Below are 22,733 nucleotides of genomic sequence, written 5' to 3'. Positions count from 1 at the left end.
CGGATCCAGAGAAACGTCATGGCTCCATTACCCCTTTTACTAGGAAGTGAATCCCACTATGTTCAATGAAACTTGCTCCCTAGTAAGTGTGTTTAGGATTGCTCTGCAGTCCTAAAGAAGTATCTCCATTTCTCATCAGTTAGTTTAGTGCTACATGGATGTGTGGTTATATTTAATAACAGCGTAGTGCTGAAAGGTGTTTTTTTTAATTTTACAAAATAAAGTTTATATAAAACACTTAAAATAAGCACAAAACTCATTACCATTGGATACAACATTGTCTGATATAATCTCCAGTGGGGCTGAAGAGAGCTGCAGTCAAAACATCCGGAGGGCATTAGGTTAGCAATCCCATGAGGTAGGCACTGATTGGTTCTCTTTCTAAATGTAGATTTAAACTTGAAAAAAGATGACATCCTCTGAAAAGCTACATATGCATTTTGAATGGACACTTACAAAATGACAACACAAATACCCACCCTATGATTGTGATAATATATGTATCTAATTTATCTTAACGCAAATATACACTTTTGGATAGCCTTCCCCCCCCCCGGTGTCCTCCGGCTGTTTGGGGCTACAACACCCAACAACCCTGACCATTAGCCACACTGTCTGGGGATGATGGGAGTTGTAATCCCACCGCATCTGCAGGGCACCAAGTTGAAGAAGGCAACTTTTGGTCATCAGCGAAGGGATATCTCCCTGGCTCCGCCCCTTCTGAACACTGCAATGTGCGGTCCCTCGCCCCTGATTGGCTGCCATTGACTCAGTTCTGGTGTAAGGAAAAAGAGCGAGCGAGTTAGTATCTTTTACTGGTCGAGATACCTGTCTTAAAAAAAGAAGTTCGTCTTCCAAGCTGAGCCTTGATCCAATCCAGAGAGGGATTGGGTGGGGGCGGGGCTTACAGAAGCCCCTCCTCCCTGGCCCCTCCCTCGCTGCCTGCTGCCGCTCCTCCTACTCCTACTCGGTGACGGAGGCTGCGCTGGTGTTGCCGCCGCCGAGGCTGGCGCGGCAGTTGCTTCAAGGCGGCGGCAGAGACGGTGAGAACCGAAGGGTGGAGAAGGATGGCGGCGTCGACGGCGGCCGGAGTAGTGTCGACGACGGGCAACACCGAGCGGCTCGGATGGTCTTTGCTGCTTCTCTTGGGGCTTACTGGCCCGGCGGCGACGCTGGCTGGCTACATTGAGGTAAGACTCGGTCTGAGCGCCGCGCGAAGAGAAGAGCCTCTCCCCGCTCCTGAGGGGGGAAGCCCAGAGCTTCGCTTTCTCCTCAGACGCCCCCCCCCACCGTTCCCGCGCGCCTTGTTGCCGGGGGGGGGCAGACAGGCTGCGCAAGGCTCCCCCTTCGTCCTCCTCCATCCTTGCCTCTTTATTTCCCTTCCATTTGGAAATTGTTATCGGCGTGGTAAATATTGCGTCGTAAATACTGTGCCATCACCGTCCCTAATCTCGCTGCTAATAGCCACGGTGGTGTTTCTTCTTGAAAGGGAAGGCGCCGTATAAATTCTGTCACTAATTCTTTAATAGTGATGGCGATAAATACCAAAACATAATATTTAGTGTTTATATAGTGCTTTCCTGCGCCCAGAGCACTCCAGGTCCACGACGTAGGTCACCTTTCCCCCCCCCAACACTCCTTTAAGGTAGGTTTCTGTCTTCCCACCCATCCCCTGTCCCCTCCCGTGGCACATTGTCGTGAGGCAGCCCTTTGATCCAGCAGGGCTTGTAATTTGCAAGATTCCACCTTGCATAACATGTTGATAGGCAAAACAATGCAATGGTGCCTATTGGTACCTGTAATAGGCAGGCTCAAGATTTAATTAAGTCACTTCCTCCAGTGTGGTATGCCCTTTAAACCTCAAGACTTCCAATGACTGGATTGTATCCAATTAGGATGCTTGAGCTAATCGGTTTTAAAAAAAAAAACTCTCTACTTTCCCTCCATCTTTCGTGCCTCTTCCTCCCTGCTATTCTGTTAACTTACTGCACCTTCTAGTGCTGTTGGCTTGCTTTTTTCCGATGTACTTACATCTTCTAGGAATCTTCTCTTGTCTGCCCTGCCTTTCTACTTCCACCTCTGTGTATTTGCTTACAGCCATTTCCTTTCTTTCTCCCCCCAACACTCCCACACTGAGCAATCCTCTCTTCTTACATTTTTTCAACAGCATCACCCCCTTGAATCTGCAATTATAGTGCTGTGGAGTTTGATCCCCCCCCCCAGAAGAACAAAAGAACTGCAAGGGAGGAAAATTCTGCCTTGTTTCCCACTATCCTTAATCTATCCATTCTAGCATACCTGCCTCTCATGATAGATACTGGGGAGGGGAGGCCCAGATGCAGACAGATCCTTTGCTGGGATTTCTGCAGTGTGGTGGCACAATGTCCCTCTTCTTCATTTCCAGATTTGGAGGTCTGATGTACATATGTAAATTCTGTGTGTGGAAAGTACCCTGCTGCTTCTGTAATATTTGTAATGTTCTCAGTTCTGACCAAAACTGTTGAAACTGTTGAAAAACACTGCTGTGATAGCTGATGTGTCGTATTGAGTCCCTTCCTGAGCCTCCTTGGATGCTGTAGTTTTCCATTTTCCTTGAGACTTAATGATTTCAAGTCTGTTCTGCAAACTGAGTTGTTCCTTACCTGCCTGCATTGACACTTTTTCTGTGTGCTATATTTTATTTTATTTATTATTTAATTTGTATCCCACCCTTCCTCCCAGCAAGAGCCCAATATGAAACTGATCAGTATGTATTTTTCTTCAGTGCTTAGAAGTATTGTTATCCAAAGGTAACAACTTAGCTAAACGGTGCTGCAAAACTAATTTACCATCTTGCCAGTGTTTTATGATATACCTAGGAAGCTCCTGTCTTTCCCAGTGTCATTTTATGACAGAATTTTGCCTTTGTGATAGCAGTTCAGGGCTCCTAAGACTTCTTTCTACTTAATCTAGAAAAGGGTTGGTAGTGGGTGCTTAAAGCAGTAGGGGTTTTCACCAAACCTTTCAGGGATAAAAACAAATGCTTTTCAATAGACATTCAAGAAGTGATGCTGCAGTGGTATGCTAAGAATCTGGATTGCTGGATTGAGTCTGAAACCTATCATCTGTCTCTTCTGTTATACCTTGTATGTGTGCATGGAAATGCATGAGAACTGACCTCTGCATTCTTGGCACAGTGACAAGCAATGTGAGTGTCAGATTGGTCTAGAAGCTTAGAAGGCAACTTTGTAGGGGAAAATAGTGTTTTGTCAAGGCTGTGTTATCGGCCTATTGCATTGTCTTTCTGATGAAAGCTTTATTGGAGTACAATGGATATATATGAAATACTTAAATGTTTGTTCATCTTAAATGGCACAGAAGTACTTGCACTCTTCAAGTACATGAAAGGTTGTCACACAGAGGAGGGCTGGGATTTCTTCTTGATTGTCCCAGAGTGCAGGACACGGAATAATAGGCTCAAGTTATAGGAAGCCAGATTTTGACTGAACATCAGGAAAAACTTCGTAACTGGACAATGGAACCAATTACCTAGACAGGTAGTGGGCTCTCCAACCCTGGAGGCATTCAAGAGGCAGCTGGACAGCCATCTGTTGGGAATGCTTTGATTTGGATTCCTGCATTGAGCAGGGGGTTGGACTTGATGGCCCTATAGGCCCCTTTACTATTCTGTGATTCTATGCCTTCTCATTAACAGTAGTTAGCTGTGTAGGGCTAGAGAAGGGGATGTGGCATGTAGGTAGTTCTTAGAACTAAATTAATCTTCTAAATTGAGATGTGTATACTTGTCATTAACATAGTTCTTCAAAAGTGTGTAGAACCATGTTTCAGTTATTACCTCAGCCTTCATAACAGTCCTGCAGAGTTAATTCTTCATATAAAGCATGGTCTAGTCTTATAAGAGTATGCTGTTTACCTGGGAATTGCCTTACTCAGCACATGCAAGAATTTAGCAGTCTTGAGCAAAAGTGTTATTCGTATGTCATTTATTTTGCCCTTCAGTAAAATTGTATCAGTTTCTATCAGTTACTTTGAGAATATTCAAATTCATTATCTTCTCAAGTCTTGTTCATATGGTAATTATTCCGATTCCTTGGTTGGATAGTGATGGCAGTTCAGTGACAATAAATGATATTGAATAACCTGTCTGAAGTTGTACTGCCAGGTTGATAACAAGACTCAGTGAGGCTGGAGTGTGGGATTCCAACTAAAGCCCCTATCAGATTACTTGGTGTGGGGTTACGGGTGGAGAACTCTAGTACTGCTTTGTGATAATGGGATTAATCCCTTGCACCTGTTAAAATCTCTTCCAACTGTATGACACTTCCTCTCTCATATTTGAGACAACTCGTTTGTATCCTGTCTGGAAGCTCTATCATGGTTATAAATTAGTGGCAAATTCCTGCCTTTTTTTCTTCTAGTACAGATCTAAGTCGGCAAAGCAAAATCTCATGTATGTGTTGATTACGTAGCAGTCATTTAAGTGGAGGATGTAGCTGTCTAAGCTTACTGCTTTGTGTGGTGAGTTAGCAATGGATCTTGCTGCATAAGCTCTAGGCTTCCACATTGCTGTTTTAATCATGAGAATGAAGAGAGAAATGGGAGTACTTGTGGTCTGTAAACATATTGGGCAGAGTAACTTTTGCTAATTTATGTCCATTTAACTTCCCTAAGAAGTACTGCTTAATAAAGTTTAGCTTCATCACATAAAACCTGACACAACAGTACCATATGTCTGGTGGATTTTCTTTCACTCAGCTCACCAGTGTCCCCAGGACACCCATTAATCTGTTTAACTTCTCTATCTCTGTTTCTAGTTTGTGCCTTGTATTTGGAAGTGCATGTATGTGATGCTTAATGCTGATTAAGTGGAATGGCAAGAGAAAATTTACCACTAGTATGTAACTGTTTCTTCCCAGCCAGGAGCTGATCCCCTGAGTTTTATAAATTTAGACATTTCTACCCTACGTTTTGGCCATACAGGTTCCAAATGCAATTTCCAATGAATAAACAATGATTTGAGAGCGAAACTATACTCATATATATAGTAAGGGGAAATTGTATTGTTCTAAATGCCTGGGGAAATAAATGTCTTGACTATTTGCTGAAAGGCCAGAAGAGTAGAAGCTAGCCAGGCTTCCTGAGGTAGGGGATTGGACAGTCTTGGGGTCACTATCATGAAGGCCCTATCCAAGATCCAGTTAGCTGAAGCTCTGAAGGCAAACGTGTATGGAACAAGGTTTTTGTACAGAGTAGGTGGGCACGTGCATATGGGAAAAGATGGTTCTTGAAATAACCTGGCTTCAACACCTGCAACCACAAGTTATTTGATATGGCAAGGGAGAATCTGGTTTCTCTAGAATTCAAATGCAAATTCCTCCTTTTATATCATCTTATTAACTCAAATTCAAATGTGAAAAATTATAAAGGGTATTTTTGCACATTGGCATGGAGGACTAGATGAAATAAACAAAAACTGAATGTTTACCAGCTGGACTATTTAATACATTTAGGGCTGTCCTGAAATGGAGACTGGCTACAATGGAACAAATCACTCTATTAGTGTGCCTTTGAAGAGGTCAAATTCAAATTGTTGACTAAGAGATGCAGTTCTAGCTGTGAATGCATTCTATATACATGCTTTTTCAGCTTCATTTAATTTAACACAAAAATTATCTGAGATCACACACATGCTAAAGAACAAAGTCATGTCAAATTCCAATTAAGATATAGCAGCTCCTGAATCAAATATATATAGAACATATAAACTGTGCTTCATGTGGCTTACCTTGACATTCTTTGCTGCAGCAAGCAAATACATAGCATGACTTCATTGGAGATCAATTTATCTGAAAGAAATAGAACTTGTTGCAATCAATTTTGAGTAATAGTTGGAGTAACTGGAATTACAATTTGTCCTGTTGGTGATTCTTTGTGGAACTGCTTTTGTACACATACATTTCTAGATATTGCTAGTTTCAATAAAACTGCTACTACTCATGTTTGTAGTGCACCAACTTATATAGCATCTTGTTATTAAAGATGAGTTGTCTTCTGAAAAATATTTTATAAATATGCAAGGACAGAAGATGGATATAGTACCAAAATAAGACTTTGATACACTATAGTACAGTACAGTAGGGCCCCGCTTACCGGCGTTCTGTTTTGCGGCGTTCCGCTGATGCGGCGGCTCTCTATTAGGGGAAATTCCATGTTTTAAAGCCGATTTTGCGACATTTTCACGTCATTTTCGCACGACACAGCCCATTATAGTCAGTGGGTTCCACTTTACGGTGATTTCCGCTTTACAGTGGGGGCCTGGTCCCTAACCCGCCGTGTAAGTGGGGCCCTACTGTATCCTCTTGAAATGGCAACTTCCAGCTTTCATAGTGTCTTCTAAATCAGGACTTGCAATTTGTTTATAGCCTTCAGCTATGCACTTAATGCATTCAACCTTTTTTATAGCACACAGCTCATTGTGCTCAATTGCTCAATATGTTTTGAGTCAGTAACTTTACCCTTGAAGTCTCATAAGCAGCATATATAGCTGCTATGCACTGCTTCATTAGTTCCATTTTCAAGTGTGCATTAACTTTAGCCCCTGTTCTTAAAATATTCCCTTTCATGTCTTTTGTCCTCAGCACAGCTTTCTCAAGTCCTGAAACAAAATAGGTCCTGAATACGCTATCTCCTATAAACATTTTTTGCTTGCTTACCTTTTCCCATACACTTCATTCTGCTTCAGTGCAGGATTATGAAACACTAGGCAAAAAGAACTGCATTTCCAGTACTGCAAGTCTGTAAAAGCTGCAGAACATAACCGTTGTTGAGGTTGACATTATGTCTCGATATATTTTTCCATATGTAGGAATTAGAAGGTGTCCATGGTGATATGCTGGCATGTTGAAATTATGCTTTGATTTATATATCAGCTGCCTTGATGTGGGCAGAACTGGTGGATTTCCTCCATTTGTGTAATGCACAGTTGAAGACTATGGGCATAGTCACACAACACTGGATGGATTGAGTTGCATTTCACTGCTTTTACCAGGTCTAGTCCTGGCTAACTTTGGCTGGGTTGTTAGTTTCAAGTGCAGTCATCTGCTTAAAACTATGTATTAGTCTGTGAAATGGCTTCCTAGGTTATGCATAGAACAGCAGGCCTAGAAACCAGCTACCCTGAATGGCTCTTATGGTAATTGACTTTACTGGTCACTTTAGAGCATGTTTTTTAAGGTGCTGGCCCACCACCCATCTCCGTGTTGTTCGTTTCCTTGGAGGGCCACTGCACTTCCTGACTAGAGTCCAAAAGTTAAAGTCAGATTTGACATATGGTTATAAGTTATCAGTAGTAGATTGATCATATTTTTATCTTTGATTATAGTAGTTCAAATTGTAGGCCAGGATGTAGTGTGTGTTAACAGCTGTGGTTCTGGTAAGAGTGATTACAGTTGGTTGTGGAGGTCAAGTGGTGAAAGACTAACCCTGCTATCTTCTAAAATGTGTCCTGTAGAGAGGAAATGGGAAGAGTCAAAATCTATGTTTGGTAGATTGGTAAAGTTCTGATTAACCCCTCCTCAAAAACAAAGCAAAAAGACAAATCCAGCTACCTCTGTTGGAGACAGGAATATAATCTGCAGGCTGTTGGCTTCTGCTGCTTCCTCTCTAACTCTGTTATTGAAATCCTTGCAATAATTGAATACACTAGGATAGTATAAATTTAAAATGTTTTATCCTGTTAGCATGGATACTAATTTATTTATTTATTATTTAATTTGTATCCCGCCCTTCCTCCCAGCAGGAGCCCAGGGCAGCAAACAAAGTGCTAAAAACACTTTAAAACATCATAAAAACAGATCTTAAAATATATTAAAACAAAACAGCGTTAAAAACATTTTTTAAAAAACAACTTTAAAAAAGGGCTAAAAACATTATTAAAAAACATATTGAGCAATTCTAACACAGACACAGACTGGGATAGGTCTCAACCTAAAAGGCTTGTTGAAAGAGTAAAGGTTGTATATTTCCTGGATGACAGTATTTGCATTTTTATTTGTCGGTTGGTCTTCTTGGCGATCACTCATGACCGAGTAAGATTGTCTTCCAAAATAAAGACTTTAACAATGGATCTGTCTGAAACTGTATCCACCGCTGATGTACCAGTCCATGACTTAGGGGCTTCTGGATTTCACAGTCCTGCCCTCGACGCCATTCACCAATCGCCATGGGACTTTTGTTACAGAAGATGTCTGTGCATGAATTTGTTTTATGTGAGGAGGTTGACGTACAACGATCAACACACAGTCTTGACAGAAAAAGGCTTTGATCCAATGGCATGTGTACCACGGCAATTGGAAGCCCTTTATCTGCTGCAGGCTTCATCCTCTTTCACACCTGTTGTAACATACACATTGTTATCCTCTGCCTGTTCTGCTGTTGAGGACGTTCTTTGTCTGGTTCCTCTCCCTTGACCTTACCACCATGGGTTACCCTGCTGGGAGTACATGACTCCCCACGGCATTGCTCATAGGGTTCATTGGAACACGCAAGCCCACTCACCACTACAAGGTGACGATCCAGTAAGGCATGTCGGTTGGTATTGTCTCACTGATTGATTAAATTTTGGTCTGCTAACAATACTCTTTAGTCTACAGTGAAATAAATCTTAGCTATTCATCCAGATATTAATACATGTAAACAGCAAAGCACAACAAAAATGAAAACAAAATTTTAGACAAAATCATCAGTTATTTTTTCAAAATGTTCTGTAAAGTCCTATAAGATGTTTTTCCATATGGCTATGGGTGTGTTTACTGTATTTTCTTACCTTGCTTCATGATATGGGACAGGAAATGAATGGCTGTTGAGGGTGTTGCAAATCAGTACAGGTGGGCCCTGCTTATACAGCAGGTTCCGTTCAGGACTGCTGCCATAAAGCGGAAATTGCCGTAAAGCAGAACCCATTGAGTATAATGGGGCGCGTTGTGCGAAAATGATGCAAAAATGCTGCAAAAGCGCAAAAACTGCTTTAAAATGGGGAATTTCCCCTAATTGAAAGCCGCCGCATTAACAGAACGCTGGAATGTGAAGTGCCGGTAAGCGGGCCCTACTGTATAGGTTATGTAACACAACCCCCAAAATACCTGGCAGAAAAAGTTACTGGAAACTGCAGTTAGAGATCTGAGTTAAGAGCAATTGCAAATAAAGAGAAAGCACTGAGCGTCAGTTTTTGATGTGTTCCAGTGCTCCAAAATGCTTTATTACCTTTAATACAGGTAATATTTAGCCACCAAGTCTCTCCATGTTTCCCTTTTGAAAAAATACATTTTCGATCCAGTTTTGTTCATGTCCCTAGTATTTCTGTGGTGATAGCCATTTTATATTTTGAACGAAATTTGACAGTCTTGGTGGCATTTGGGAAAGACGTAAGGTAAAAATAATTAAAAACTTGTGATTTCAAAACTGAGTTTTTTTTAACATAGTGGGTGGTAACAATAGTGAGGCTTAGACTCCTACATTAGAGATTATAATTCGTTCCACTGGCACAATCTCTGTACTATTTTCTCCCTTTTCAAGGAGGCAGATATTACATGCCATTTTTATGTTTCTTCAGGCCAGGGAACATAATTGTAATATTCATTTTGTTTGGGGTGTGTGTACTATTTGCTACTTTATTACTGCTGCTATACAATCCAAAAATGACTGTATAAAAGCAAATGGGCATATTTTGCAACATTTGATTTATTTTGATTAATTCTGGTACTCCTAGCGGCAGTATTTTGGTTTTGATATAAAAAGTTGGCGTGTGACCATCGGGATCTTTATTTAACAATTTTACATCCCATTTGCCAAGGTCACCCTCTGACTCTTAGTTTTGTTATCCTACCTTATGTATAATCAGTGGTATTTGGGTCTTAAAATGTCACCAAGGCTATGATATGTTCATTCCAGTGCTCCCAAATTTAATAGTGTCATGATCTTTTGGGCAACTGTATTCAAGCTTTAAGTACTGATATATTGAAATTAATTTGATAATTAGGAAGTGCAACTGTTGGGCATAACTTGTGTCTAATTAAGTGCACACAGTTTATCTTGTGGTTGACATGTATACATTTGAGTTTTTCAGTGGTCCATGTCTGAACTAATCAACTCTGACATGAGTATCTCTCCATCCCTGGTGTTAAACTGGAAAACAGTCCAGTTTAGAACAGTGCCTTCATGATTTTGCTCAGGGGAAAAATCTTTAAATTTATTCATCATTTTCCTAACCATGGGCTAAAAGACCTGAAGATCATCAGAATTATAATCAATTTATCCTTCAGATCAGCTCATAATTGATGGGATAAATGTGTGGTGACAGCACATTGGCTGATGTATGAATCTTTCACAAAAGAATGAAGTTAAAACTGGTGTTATGCTCTTTATCTCTGTTAAAAAGTGATCTACAATTAATTGTGTTGCTTGCATTTGTGGAAAGCATATTTTGGTAAAATGCACAGGAAAGTCTGCTTGTAAGTCTGTAACAGTTACATATATTTTATTTTCTAATTGCTGATTGAGCAACCTCTAGATATTAAGAGGTTGTGGGCTAACTTGCACACCATGACATGCCTACCAGTATGTGCCCTGTTCAATCTTGGGATAGTTGAGAAGTTGTTCATATTTGTATTAGCATGTGCACTGGCAGGTACAGCAGTTGCTCAGAGCAATACCTTGCTAGTTGGATGGATGGGATGATTTTGGAAAGCCATTATCCTGCCTTTGTCTCAACCTGAGCCCCATCTTAACCTCTGTCATGTAATAATTAACCTCTTAATTCAGTGTTTTAAGCCTAATGTGTTGTAAGGACCTACAGTAGTTGTTAACTATACAGACTGCAGTAGGATTATTCCAGTGATGATATAACTGCAGTCCAGAGAGGGGGAAGTCTTCAAAACATTTTGAGAGAAATTTCATGTCTTTCCACTTGAACCGGGAGAGTAGTGCAGAAGCATTCTTAATTTTTTCTTCCAGAATGTAAACTTCTCATTTCACATTTTGGAGTTTGTTGTTTAACCATACTCTGATCTATTATTATTAGTATTAGTAGTAGTAGTAGTAGTAGTAGTAGTAGTAGTAGTAGTAGTAGTAGTAGTAGTAGTAGTAGTAGTAAATATCCAGCCCTTCCCAGTAGGAGCCCAGGGCAGAAAGAATGTAGTAATGGAAAGAATGAAGAGATCTCAAAGAAGGGGTGTGCATCTAGAGTTTAAAAGTTTAATAAATGGCTCAGAGCACATATACTTCACAATTTGTCATAGTGATTACAAGAGTGCTTGCTGAAGATGCATAGACTAACGCTTTCCAGGATCAAACAAAACCAGTTAAGCGGTATTTTTTTTTCTAAGCAGAGATCTGTCTTGTCCTTTGGAGAAGCTATCCTTTAAGTTTCATGATCTTAAAGTATGAGACTTTTATAACTAAACATGCATACAAATGTGTGATTCATGAAGTTGTTAGATCGGCTTGCTTAGTAAAAATGTTACGGTTTTATCCAGTGCTGGTCCTATTTAGATTAGACCCATTGAAGTTAATGGTTATGATTAACTTAGGTTCATTAATTACAGTGGATTTACTCTGAGTAGAATTTAGTTGGATATAACCCTAAAGATCCTAATAAGATCTCTCTTCCCCTCACTACTTGAATCTGTAGAAGCGGGTCTGGGGAAGAAACACAAATCCTACTACTTTGGTCAAACAGCTGTAAATGAGAAGTTCCTGCAATTGGTAGATTTCTCAGTGGTGCAATAGGTGTAGGGACTATAGAATAATGTGCTCCTGTCTTGAATTTCTAGCCTATAAAACCACTAATTGAAGCCCCTCTAGCACTAGCCTTTAAATTCCGGTAATGCTATTTTATAGCTAAGCTATAAGAACTACAAATCTGAAGTCTTTTTTAAAAGTTGCTGTTCTTTCCTATATATTTTTCTGTGTCGAAATAAATCTTGACACTGTCTTTCCCCTTCTTTACATGCTTGCATTTCTCTGGAAAGAAGTTAGTCAGGGCTGCATTTATTCCTCTTGTCTTTGCGGTTATCGGCGTATGTTTAAAGTTTTATATGTAACATATATAATCTGTGTTTAAAATTTAAATATATTTACATTTAAAGCCCCTAAAAGCAGAGCTTCCAGGCATTAGGAAGTCATAAGTCTCTGCTCTTTATAGCTCCCTGTTCGTTTCTTGGTTACTTGTTCCTCTGGCATTGTGGGCAAACTTAGAATTCCTTTTTATATTCCATTTCCCCATGTATTACCTTCTGTTCCCTCAAGTCCCAGGTCTTTTAAAAAGAAATGTATGTCTCCAGAGTAATGTAATTCAGTGTAATGCACTCAAGTTTTCAAGATCTGGATACATTTGAGCACATGGGTTGAATTCTGTGTGGATATTAAGAAAACACTCTTGGCACCTGGAGAGCGTACACTAAAAGGAGTGGTATGAACTGCTTCATAGGTTATAAATGCCTTCCATAGGGAGAAAAAGGTACCCTGTCACTTGTGAAATGTGTTGTCTTTATTTTCCTAGGAATGCATGGGTCAGCAAGTAGCTGTTGCTTCCCAACCCACATGTGTAAGGCAAAATAAACAGCACACTTCATAAGATCTACCTCCCTCAGATGAAGTAATGATGAGTGGATGTTTTCCTCATCTTCATTGCATTTTCTCTGAATATAGGGCTACTTCCTGTGCTAGCAAGTAAATATTGAGTCATAGGCTTGTCATTCCCTTAATTAATTCAAAGCAAGAGTCAAGCCTTGGTATGTAAAATAATTTGTTGCTGTGAAATATAGGTGATAATACCAGCAAATGTATGGCTATATTGACTTTAGGCCTCAGTTTGTAACAGAAGATATCTTAGGGTTGAAGTTGTCCGACTCCAACCAGGGTGGATAAAAATCAGTGCTTTTTTAAAAATAAAAAAATATGAATTTCTTTATTTAAATTGTTTTTTTTAATTTTTTTTAAAATCATTAAAAATAATTTTCTCTCATTCAACTTGTTAAGACTACACTTACAGATCTCATTGAAATGAATTATTAGCTACAGTATATCATACTCGCACACATCGAGTTACCTACCTTCAAATATTGGGATTAATTTCAGTTTTTTGTCTCATGAAAATGGCACTGCCCAGCCTAACTACAAACTCTGGCTTCCTGGAAGTTCTGGACTTTTGATTTCTGTTTCTCTGACTAATGGATGTGACAGGGGAGGTGAGGGGCCAAGTCATTGAAAGACTGGGCGGCAGGCGCTGGAAAGGTGCTATAGGCAGACCACGCCAGCATAGGGGAACAGGGGGTAGATGCATTATACCCATCCCCTGTTCCGGGTCTGCCCAAAACCAGACGATAACTGGGGGATGCAAGGTTCCTACCGACCTTCGTCTGCTGTTGTGCAATGCCAGGTCTGTGGTACAAAAAACTTCACTCATCCACGACATGATCTTGGATGGGTGTGCAGACCTGGCATGTATTACGGAGACTTGGCTGGATGAGGCCTCTGCACCCATTCTCGAGGCCACGTGTCCGCCGGGTTTCCGCTGCGCACAGCAGCCGAGGGTGGGCAGGCGGGGAGGGGGTGTGGCAGTCATTTATAAACTATACTGGAGAAAAATGCAGCTATAGTGTTCATGGAATCCACTTCTGAAATGTAAAAATCCCAAAGGCTGATGAGCTCTTATAAGGTCTTTCTCTGTTTAAGGCTACAAAATAAAATGGAATAAACTGTGAACAACTAGAATGCTGCTCAAGGCTTTAATTTTAGAATGAATTGTTTTCACATGACAGATCTTGCTGCTTCCTAATGTATTTTAAGATTGGGTGATGGCACCAAACTGTCTTGGCCCTTGATGTTGGCCGTACAGTGGATTTGTGCAATAGATCTTACTACAGAAATCAGATGAAAGGAACTAAAGCAAACCAGAGAAGTATGCTGAGATGCAGAATCAAACAGTGGGTAGCATTATCTACCTATACCAGATCTGACTGCAGACAATAATTCTTCCTCCCTTGGACTCCTGCCTGCTTGTATTCTTGTAAATACTGCCTTTAAAAAAACACAAAAAACCCAATAAAGCTTGGTTGAGTTGCTCATCAGTAAATCTATTGCTTGCTATGTTAGGCATTTACTCTTCCTGAGTTCAAGCCACCTAGCTGTTGAATAAAGGCAGGAAGAGCAGCTAGGAAAAAACAGAATTTGAAGCACAATGCAAAAGTATTTCCACTAACTTCAGAAAACTCTAAAATCTGATGGATTTAGAACCTTCTATATCTACCTCCTCAGTCTCCTACTAAAAAGTGTGCTTCTGGAGGCACAATTGACCTAAAGCCATATATCTGTTTGATATACTGTGTACATAAAAAATTAGATCCAGTGAATGCATGACTGTGACCTAGAAGATTACAAACTTAGGATGTTCACTCTCCCCTCCCTCCCACCCTCTAGAGTCAGGAAAGGGCTTCAGTTTTACATGTGTCTTCCCCCTCCCACTTTTTTTTAACTGCTGGATAGATGGTATGGAAGGGAATATGAGTCTAAGACTAGTTCCTGAACGCAAGTGATTTAAGGTGTTGGACTACAACCCTGGAAGACCAGGGTTTGAATTCCCACACAGCCATGAAGCTCATCAGGTGACCTTGGGCCAGTCACCGCCTCTCAGCCTCAGAGGAAGGCAATGATAAACTACCTCTGAATACCGCTTACCATGAAATCCCTATTCATAGGGTTGCCATAAGTTGGGATTTGAAGGCAGTCCATTCATTTTCCATTTTCCTAGGAAGAAGTTTCCAAAGAAACTGCTGGAATTTCCAGTACATTGAAGCAGAGCCAGTGTTTGCAAACATGGGGCCCGATTGGGAACCCCTCTCACTTGGGGTGTCCTTCCTGCTGGGGTTGTTGCTGCCCGCTCTCTCCCAGCCACGGGGCTTTGCATAGCTCAGCCCCCAAAGCTGGGGCAGAGCGAAGGAATGCCAGATGGCTCCACCGAGCCAGTATCCTCCTGTCCTGTCAGAAGCTCCAGAGAGCTGCCACTCGGCTGCATCCCTGTCTGGGCAGCGGCAGTCGGCATCACAGGCTGGATTTTTTTTTTTAGAGGGGTGCAGCCCCCGGCGGGGGGGGGTTCTATTCCCCGGACATCCATCCCAGAGGCAGGCAGTGCAATGCCCAGGTCTGTGAGGCATGCTGCAGCAGTGCCAGCACCACCACCTACACACACACCTCCCCCATTCACCTGAAGCTGAACTAGTTCTTCACGCTGGGCATGCTGCCACCTCCGCCTCCCTCCACCCGGATAGATCTGTTCGGAGAGATGCTGCACCAGCCTCCTGGCACTTGTGAATGTGTCGGCATCAGCTCAGGGGTCCTCTTCTCGCTGTTTCCCCCCTCCCCCAACTATTTATTTATTTAAAATATTTCTATCCCGCCCTTCTACCCTGTAATAGGGCGCTCAGGGCAGCTACAATAAAATTGCACAGTTATATAATAAAATACACAATAAAACATTAAAAATTACAGTAAATTGAAATGTATAAAATACTATTAAAATATATAAAATGCATTATGCACATACGTACATAAAATGTATTATGCACATACGTACATAAAATGCATTATGCATACACATACAAACATAAAAAAATGAAGAGCTCCAGACTGGGGGAAAGCAGAGAGTCTCACAGTGAGAAGGCTGCCTTAAGAAGCACAGGGGAAGTCGCCCACCCCCAGCAAATCACACACCACCAAAAAAACCTCCGCCCCGGGAGGAGAATGGGTCGGCACCATCCGGGCAACTGGGCTTCCAGGCAGAAGGCGAGGCTTCTTCCATGTGGGAACTACTCCTCTCTCCCCCCTTCCTCTTCCTCCCCCCGCACCTCCTGCCCTGCAGCGACACTCAAGTCTCCCGCGGTGATAGCACGTGAAAGGGAGGGGGGAGAGAGAGGAGCGGCTGCATGCGGGGGCGGCCTCCCCCAGATCCAGTTCTGGTGGAATTTCCCCATGAGCACGGCCCCGGCTAAGCCTTTGGGTGCAATTCCCCCACGAGCACGGGCCCCCCGCTAAGCGTGGGGCCCAATTGGTCCATTCGGTATTTTGCTGGCCCTGCATTGAAGTTAGGTGAGATCTGACACATTACTGAGAGGCTGTTTAACCCAAGAGTTCTAGAGCTGACATTCCCATGTGAGTACTAGGGTACAACAGAAATTTATGGCTAACTCTGCATAAGATCTGTAGAGCAACCTGCTGGTGTAAGTGTGCCACATGCTATAAGCTGGCACTTGGTTAGTTTATCTGCAGTATTGCTTCAAAGAATCAAGTTTTTAAGTAATTCAAAAGTAACAGTAGTGATGAATTCTATTACATGAAGCTTAAGATGAATAGCAAAAGCTGATTGGTCAAAGTTCTGATGTAGTGAAAGTGTTGCAACTTTAAGACATGGCTGAGGAACCTGTGACCCTCCAGTTGTTGCTTGATTACAGTTCCCATCATCCCTGACCATTGACCATGCTAGTTGGAGTTGTGGCCTCCAGATGTTGATGGACTCCAAGTTCTTCATCCATGCTATAGAAGCTTGCATCTGCTTATTTTCTCAGTCTGCTTAAGGAACTAGTCACTGCTGTTAGTATTAGTGTCTTCAACCTCTGCATTCTATGTCTGTGTTGAAACTTTCTGGTTGGTTTCAATGCAGACAGACTGAAGCTTCAGGGTGAGTGGATTAAGATTTAGTGTGTCTTTGGTGATGCTAGCAGGAAGTTTACATTCCTTGAATTTGTTTTTTGTGGAGCTTCTTAATTTTGTCATGAATATTTATCCTCACTGTGTCCTGGTAAAAACAGTGTCTGGTTTCTTGGTTATTTGAGGCTGCTAGTATTGTCCAGGGTAGCAAAGAGCAGTCCAGATGGCACTCTATATGCCATGTAGACCAAATTCATACATGTGGGCATGAGACATGGCCAAGTCCAATCAACAACCTGTATGCTCACCCCAAGCCCCTCTTGGCAAAAATGGGTTGAATGGCAGGGTCTAGAAAGTGATGCTACACTCTTTAAAGAAAGCTATGGTACAACTGCTGAAGAAGCTTTCCTTGAATTAGGGATGGAAGAGGAATTTGTTTGGTCCACTTCTTATAGTGGACTGATCTGATTCCCTGAGCTTGCTTGTAAATTAGAATAAAATACCCATTTGGATTATATGCTACTTGGAATTTTTGATGTTGTTTTGGTGCACAAAAATATGTGATGTGCACAAAACATGTGTTTTGTGGTTGAATGCATTGAAATGTGTGCATTTTACATAATTGTGTACAATTTAAAAATGCGAAGTTGTGTTTCAAAGAATCTACACAAAATAGAACAAGAGTGGATCTATGCCTGAGTTTCAGCGAGATTGAAATGGGACAGAATTAGTTTGCTCAGTCCCTCACTACTTTGGACCCAGAAGATTTGAGCAGCCACTGAACAGTGGCTAACATCCCCTTTCTGGCAAGTGGGCTGGCTGCCAGTCAAATTCAAAGATTTTCTAGATTGATTTAAACTGATGTTTAGGCCTCAGTTTTAGTAATGAAATTGCCTTGATTGCTCTGTGGGATGACTTCTTTGGGAAACAATGACTGGGGGGGGGGAGTGTGACCTTGTTGATTATTCTTTGTTCTCATTTTTAACCTCTGATTTTCATCTTGTTCGTGTTTTAATGCTGTTTCATTGTATTTTATTGTCTTGTGGTGTTAGAAATCTGTGAGCCATCCAGAATTTCTTGTTACCAGGTAGTCTATAAATAATATAAACGTTGGTAGAATTGGAAATAAATGAGGCCCTCCCCTCTAGTATTGCTTAACTATGTGATTGAGTTGTTAGGACAGATTTTGTTTGAAAAAGTCCTATATAAATTGTACCAGTGTCTTAAATTTGCCTAGTTCAGTTGATTTTAACCCGTTAACCTACATAAGATGTACAATGTTGCTTTGTACCTTGCTAAATGTTAGAACCAATAGTATTACGCTTCAAGTTAGTTCATGCTGCAATTATAAGATGTGACACCAAGTGCGTTGATAAATCCACTTTGGTATCTCTTGGGTGAACTTAAGTCCAAGTTTTGTTTGAAGTGCATTGCAGAGAAATAATGCATAGTAATCTCAGGAATTTATTGCTATTGTCTAACCAAAAACTTGTTCATACAACATCCTGCATTCAGGTATCTTCTATTATTCTTTCTACTTAGTTTTTGCTTTAGTGGAGTCTGGAGCCTACTGACTAATAAAGTCAAAAGCAGAGGATAATCAGAATGACTGTTAAGGGAAATTCAAGCTACTGTTCCTCTATTAATCCCCCTTCTGAACACTTAACTTGCAACTTAGTAAAAAAATAAATACCCAGCTCTAGTATTGTAGTTTGCGTTTTGGAACTTAAATAGAGCATTTTTTTCATTCCCTAAAGATTGGTGGCATATTGTGATCCCATCCCAAACTGCATATTGCTGATCTCTGATTTAAGAGGTGTTGAGAGGATTGAAAAATGGGTTTGAAGTGAGGGAAGAGCTGAAGGATTTCCATATTGTCTCTTTCTCTACCTGGTGGTTAAGTGCAATGGTTTCTGCCAGTATTGTGTAGCTGCTAAAAAAACAAGCAAATGAAACAACCATCACATCCATATCTTGATTTGGTGCTGTAAGGGCCACACAACTCTTATGTCATTAACTGGATCTCTGTGGCAGGTTCTGCACCTCGAGTTTAGTTTAATAAAAGATGTTACTTGAAGGTTAAGTGAAATCATCTGTTCATAGAACTGGACAATCAGTGAAGGGTTTGAAAGTCTCTTTTGTGTTAAACACAAAAAATAGGTGATTTTTGCTACAGGCAGATCAGTGACCTAATTGTGCTTGACTACCGCAAATTGACAACATGATTCATTAGAAAATACAATAATGCTGGAAAAGACAGTAGAAAAAGAGGAAGACCAAACAAGAGATGGATTGTTTCTATAAAGGAAGCCACAGACATGAACTTACAAGATCTGAACAGGGTGGTTCATTTCATGACAGATGCTATTATAAGTTATAATTGACTTGAAGGCATGTAACAACAACAACTGCAAATCCATTGATCTGAAAAAGAAAGGTTAAGCTGAATTAAACTTCACCATTCATTACTTGGTCACTCACTTTTAGTTTGTAATGTTTGGCTTGGTTGTATGAATGTAACTTGCATCAAGATTTTCTGCACCAAGGGGCACCTGTGACTAATGCAAAGAGCCTCTTCAGCATTGGAGTAAGAGGGGCTGAGCTCAAGCATTAGTCTTTCTTATAAAATTGTTCCCATAAGTAATTTGGCCGACACATCCTAAATCCATTGGATTGAATTTATAGTCACAAGAATTGAACAGTTTTCCTTCATAGCAATGTGATGGGCATTAAAGATCTTTGTATCTACAAAAATCTCCAGTTCTCAAAAATTGTTGCTAATTAGCAATTTGCAGTGTGATGTGCACCTGGCTAGAGTGCCAGCAAGCCTGCCCTGTTCTAAGATACTCCATTCCACTCCCTCTCTGCCTGGATTTTCAACACATACCCCAACAGTTGATAGCATTCTCTGGCCATTATCAGTCCTTGTTTGGCTGTTGGTTATATTTCTGCAAATCTTGGGATTTCTCTAGCCTACTGATACCTCCCTCTAGTGTGGGTATGCTACTGTTTTGGCTACAAAAAAATCTGCACTCTGAAAATAAGTTCACTGTTAAGCTATATTGATAAAATACTAGTCAAATTGGTCAGTTTCAAAATTGTAACCATTACAGTAGGGCCCCACTCATATGCGGGTTAGGTTCCAGACCCCCACTGAAAAGCGGAACATAGCATAAAATGGCACCCAACGCCCTTCTCGGACTCAGCTGGGGGGGAGTGGCAACAGACAACCACCCCCACAGACACTGCCACCTGGAGTGAAAGAAAGGGAGCTGTTGCCGTGAGCTCCGGAGAGAGAGCTGCCGCAGCGAGCTCTGTGTCAGTAGCTGACGAGCTCCCAACGGCCACAGTAGTGAGCCGCGGAGAAATGAGCCGCCACCGAGAAAAGACAGCCGCCTCCATGAGCTCTGCTTCAGTAGCTGGCGAGCTCCAATGGCCGCAGTAGCGAGCTGCAGAGGGAGGAGCCGCCACCGAGTGCCCAGCCCAGGGAGATCAGAAGCGGAGTGGCATAAACCGGATGCAAGACGGAGTCGCTGCTGCAAGCTTCTGACTTGCTGCTTCAACCAACTAAGGACACTGGGGGCGCTGCTGCTAAAGCAAAGGCGGCCATAGCAGCCTCCGCCGACCCCAAAAACGAAGGGGACAGACAGAGAAACAGCTGGGTAGAAGGAAAAAAAAAGGGGGGGGAAACACTAACTGAAAAGAACCACCCCCAAAACAACCCAAGCAAAAAACAGAAAACACTAAAGAAGCTGGGTACAAAGGAACATCAGCGACAGCCCCAGTCCCAATAGGCTCTCTGTCACATACACACACACATGCTGCCTGGGGAAAACTGCCGTATTAGTGGAACGCCGAGAAGTGGAGCCCTACTGTATAGGCACAACTAGTGAAAAAGAACTCCATACAGATAGAAATGCACTGCCTTCAAGTCGATCCTGACTTATGGCTACTCTATGAATAGGGATTTCATGGTAAGCAGTATTCAGAGGGGGTTTACCATTGACTCCCTCCGAGGCTAGTCCTCCCCAGCTGGCTAGGGCCTGCTCAGCTCACCACAGCTGCACAAGCCAGCCCCTTCCTTGTCCGCAACTGCCAGCTGGGGGGCAACTGGGCTCCTTGCGACTATGCAGTTTGCCATCCTGTAATGAAAGAGCTTGTGGTTCAAGCAGTTCTGAATTAGTCTGAGCTGGAGCCAACTAACATAAGCACTTCTACAGACCCTGACACTGAAGGTGTCCTTGGCACAAGTTAAAACTCTGAAGTAGATGAGCAGACAACAGTGGCATATTGTATTTTTTTTGCACATTCTAAAATAAATATATTAAAAGTTTTAGTGTCTTAAAACTTTTTCTTTAAACTTATAGCAATAAGAGGGATGTTTTTACTGTTGAGTTGTCATGTTTTAAAATATTTCAAAATATTGCAGTAAAATCATTCCCAAGTAAAGCATTGAATACATTCACATATCATATTTAAGCCACATTAAATTGCACTTCATTGTCTCTTCTCCCCAATCCCAAATGAAATATTGAGTATTCTTTTGCCTTTTGGAAAAACGTTTGTAATATTTATACAGCATGTAGAATTATGCAGAGGTTGTTGTTTTTGTTTATTTAAAACATTTATATACTGCTTAATCACTTGCATTTATAAGTGTTGTACATGAAAACAAATTGTACATCAAATAAACAATAGAACAAAAGCATCAGTAACCATAACATTATCATAAAATGCCTGCAGGAATGAAGTTTTAGTTATATGCCTGAAGTTCAACAAGGAGGGTACCTGTCTAATATCATTTGGGAGGGAGTTCCACAGGCTTGGGTCTGCTTAGAGATGTAAAATTTCTGGAAATTTTGAAGCCATGGGAAAAAACCTTATTTCCCCAGAAAAAAATGGAAATTTCTGAAAAAATTGAAAAAATGCAATATTAGCACTTTTTACAGATTAAAAGTCAATTTGTTACTTCAGGAACATCAAATGTAATTATGTACAAGTTGGTTTGGCATAAAATTTGGTATATTAAATGTACATTTTATTCAAACAATGATTACAAATTGAATTTACTTTTTTAAATTTTTACTTTTTTTGTAACAAATGGATGTGCAAGATCCTGAACTGTAAGAAACACCTGAACTGTAAGCAACCTCTTTTGTTTTGCCAGTTTATGAGGAGCAGGCAAAAAATAAAAAAACAAACAGAAGAAACCATCAGTATTAATGACAAAGGAAATTGTTTGTCTCCACTGGTCCTCCACAGTGTCAAGCAGACATAAAGCATCATTCCCATAAAAAGAACTGAGAAAAAAAAAGGGGGGGACCAAGATTCAATGAAACATTTTATTCATCATGCTAAAATAAAACATTCCATAATCCCTGCTAGATTTAATAAACCACAAAAGGCAAGGGGTGAGCATACAAGTGCTTGCCACATCCTCAGGCTCCAATAACTGAAAGACATCCAAGAAAGCCGGATGAGAGAGTGCTTGGCGCACTTCCTCTAATGGCATGTTAATTGAGGAGTCTAAGTCATAAATGATTCCAGCAACTTTATCCTGAAAGTGTCTTGTAAATGTGATGCTACATTCTGCTGAGGATTCTATTGCATCTTCTCCTGGGGCAGATTTCAGAAGGCCCTACCCAAGAAAGCTCTGCTGGATTAAAAGAATGTGGTGGCAGTGGTGAACAGTTTCTTTACCTTCAGCAGAGTAGGCCTGATAATAAGATCTTACTTGGGTCCAATGGAATTTGGGGTTTTTCTCCTGCACTTCAGCTGCTTTCTTGCTTACTTCATTGCTCTCAACTGAGGTGTGTAAGATGGAGTTGCATGGGCTCTGTTCAGGAGAAGAGAACATGAGAGTATCCATGTTAATTGCCTGAGTACTCTCTCCATTCTAGAGGGCAACCAACTCTGTGATAGGAGCTCCAACCATGCCATTTGGAAAAAAACTCATAGGAACTAATCAGAATCCACCAGTCTCTAGGGGCAGACCATTTCAGTAGGTCCCCCACTCCTGCAAAGAAGTAAACCTA

At 41.2% G+C, this 22,733-nt stretch overlaps 1 protein-coding gene across 4 annotated transcripts in view; it reads left to right on the top strand.

Annotated features, from left to right (window-relative positions):
* The first annotated feature begins 931 nt into the window (after window positions 1-931).
* APLP2 (amyloid beta precursor like protein 2) overlaps window positions 932-22,733 on the top strand; it is a 60,627-nt gene continuing 38,825 nt past the window's right edge. For 2 of the 4 annotated variants that reach the window (XM_061593429.1, XM_061593427.1), the window contains exon 1: window positions 932-1,190. In XM_061593429.1, the coding sequence (XP_061449413.1) occupies window positions 1,068-1,190 (123 nt within the window). In that variant the 5' untranslated portion in view covers window positions 932-1,067. The remainder of the gene's footprint in view (window positions 1,191-22,733) is intronic. The other 2 variants (XM_061593428.1, XM_061593430.1) reach the window with 2 other exon arrangements.

Source organism: Rhineura floridana, chromosome 12 (genome assembly GCF_030035675.1).
Source record: "Rhineura floridana isolate rRhiFlo1 chromosome 12, rRhiFlo1.hap2, whole genome shotgun sequence".
Classification (NCBI taxonomy): domain Eukaryota; kingdom Metazoa; phylum Chordata; class Lepidosauria; order Squamata; family Rhineuridae; genus Rhineura; species Rhineura floridana.
Note: the sequence above shows the minus strand (reverse complement) of the source record. Positions and strands in the feature narration are given on the sequence as shown.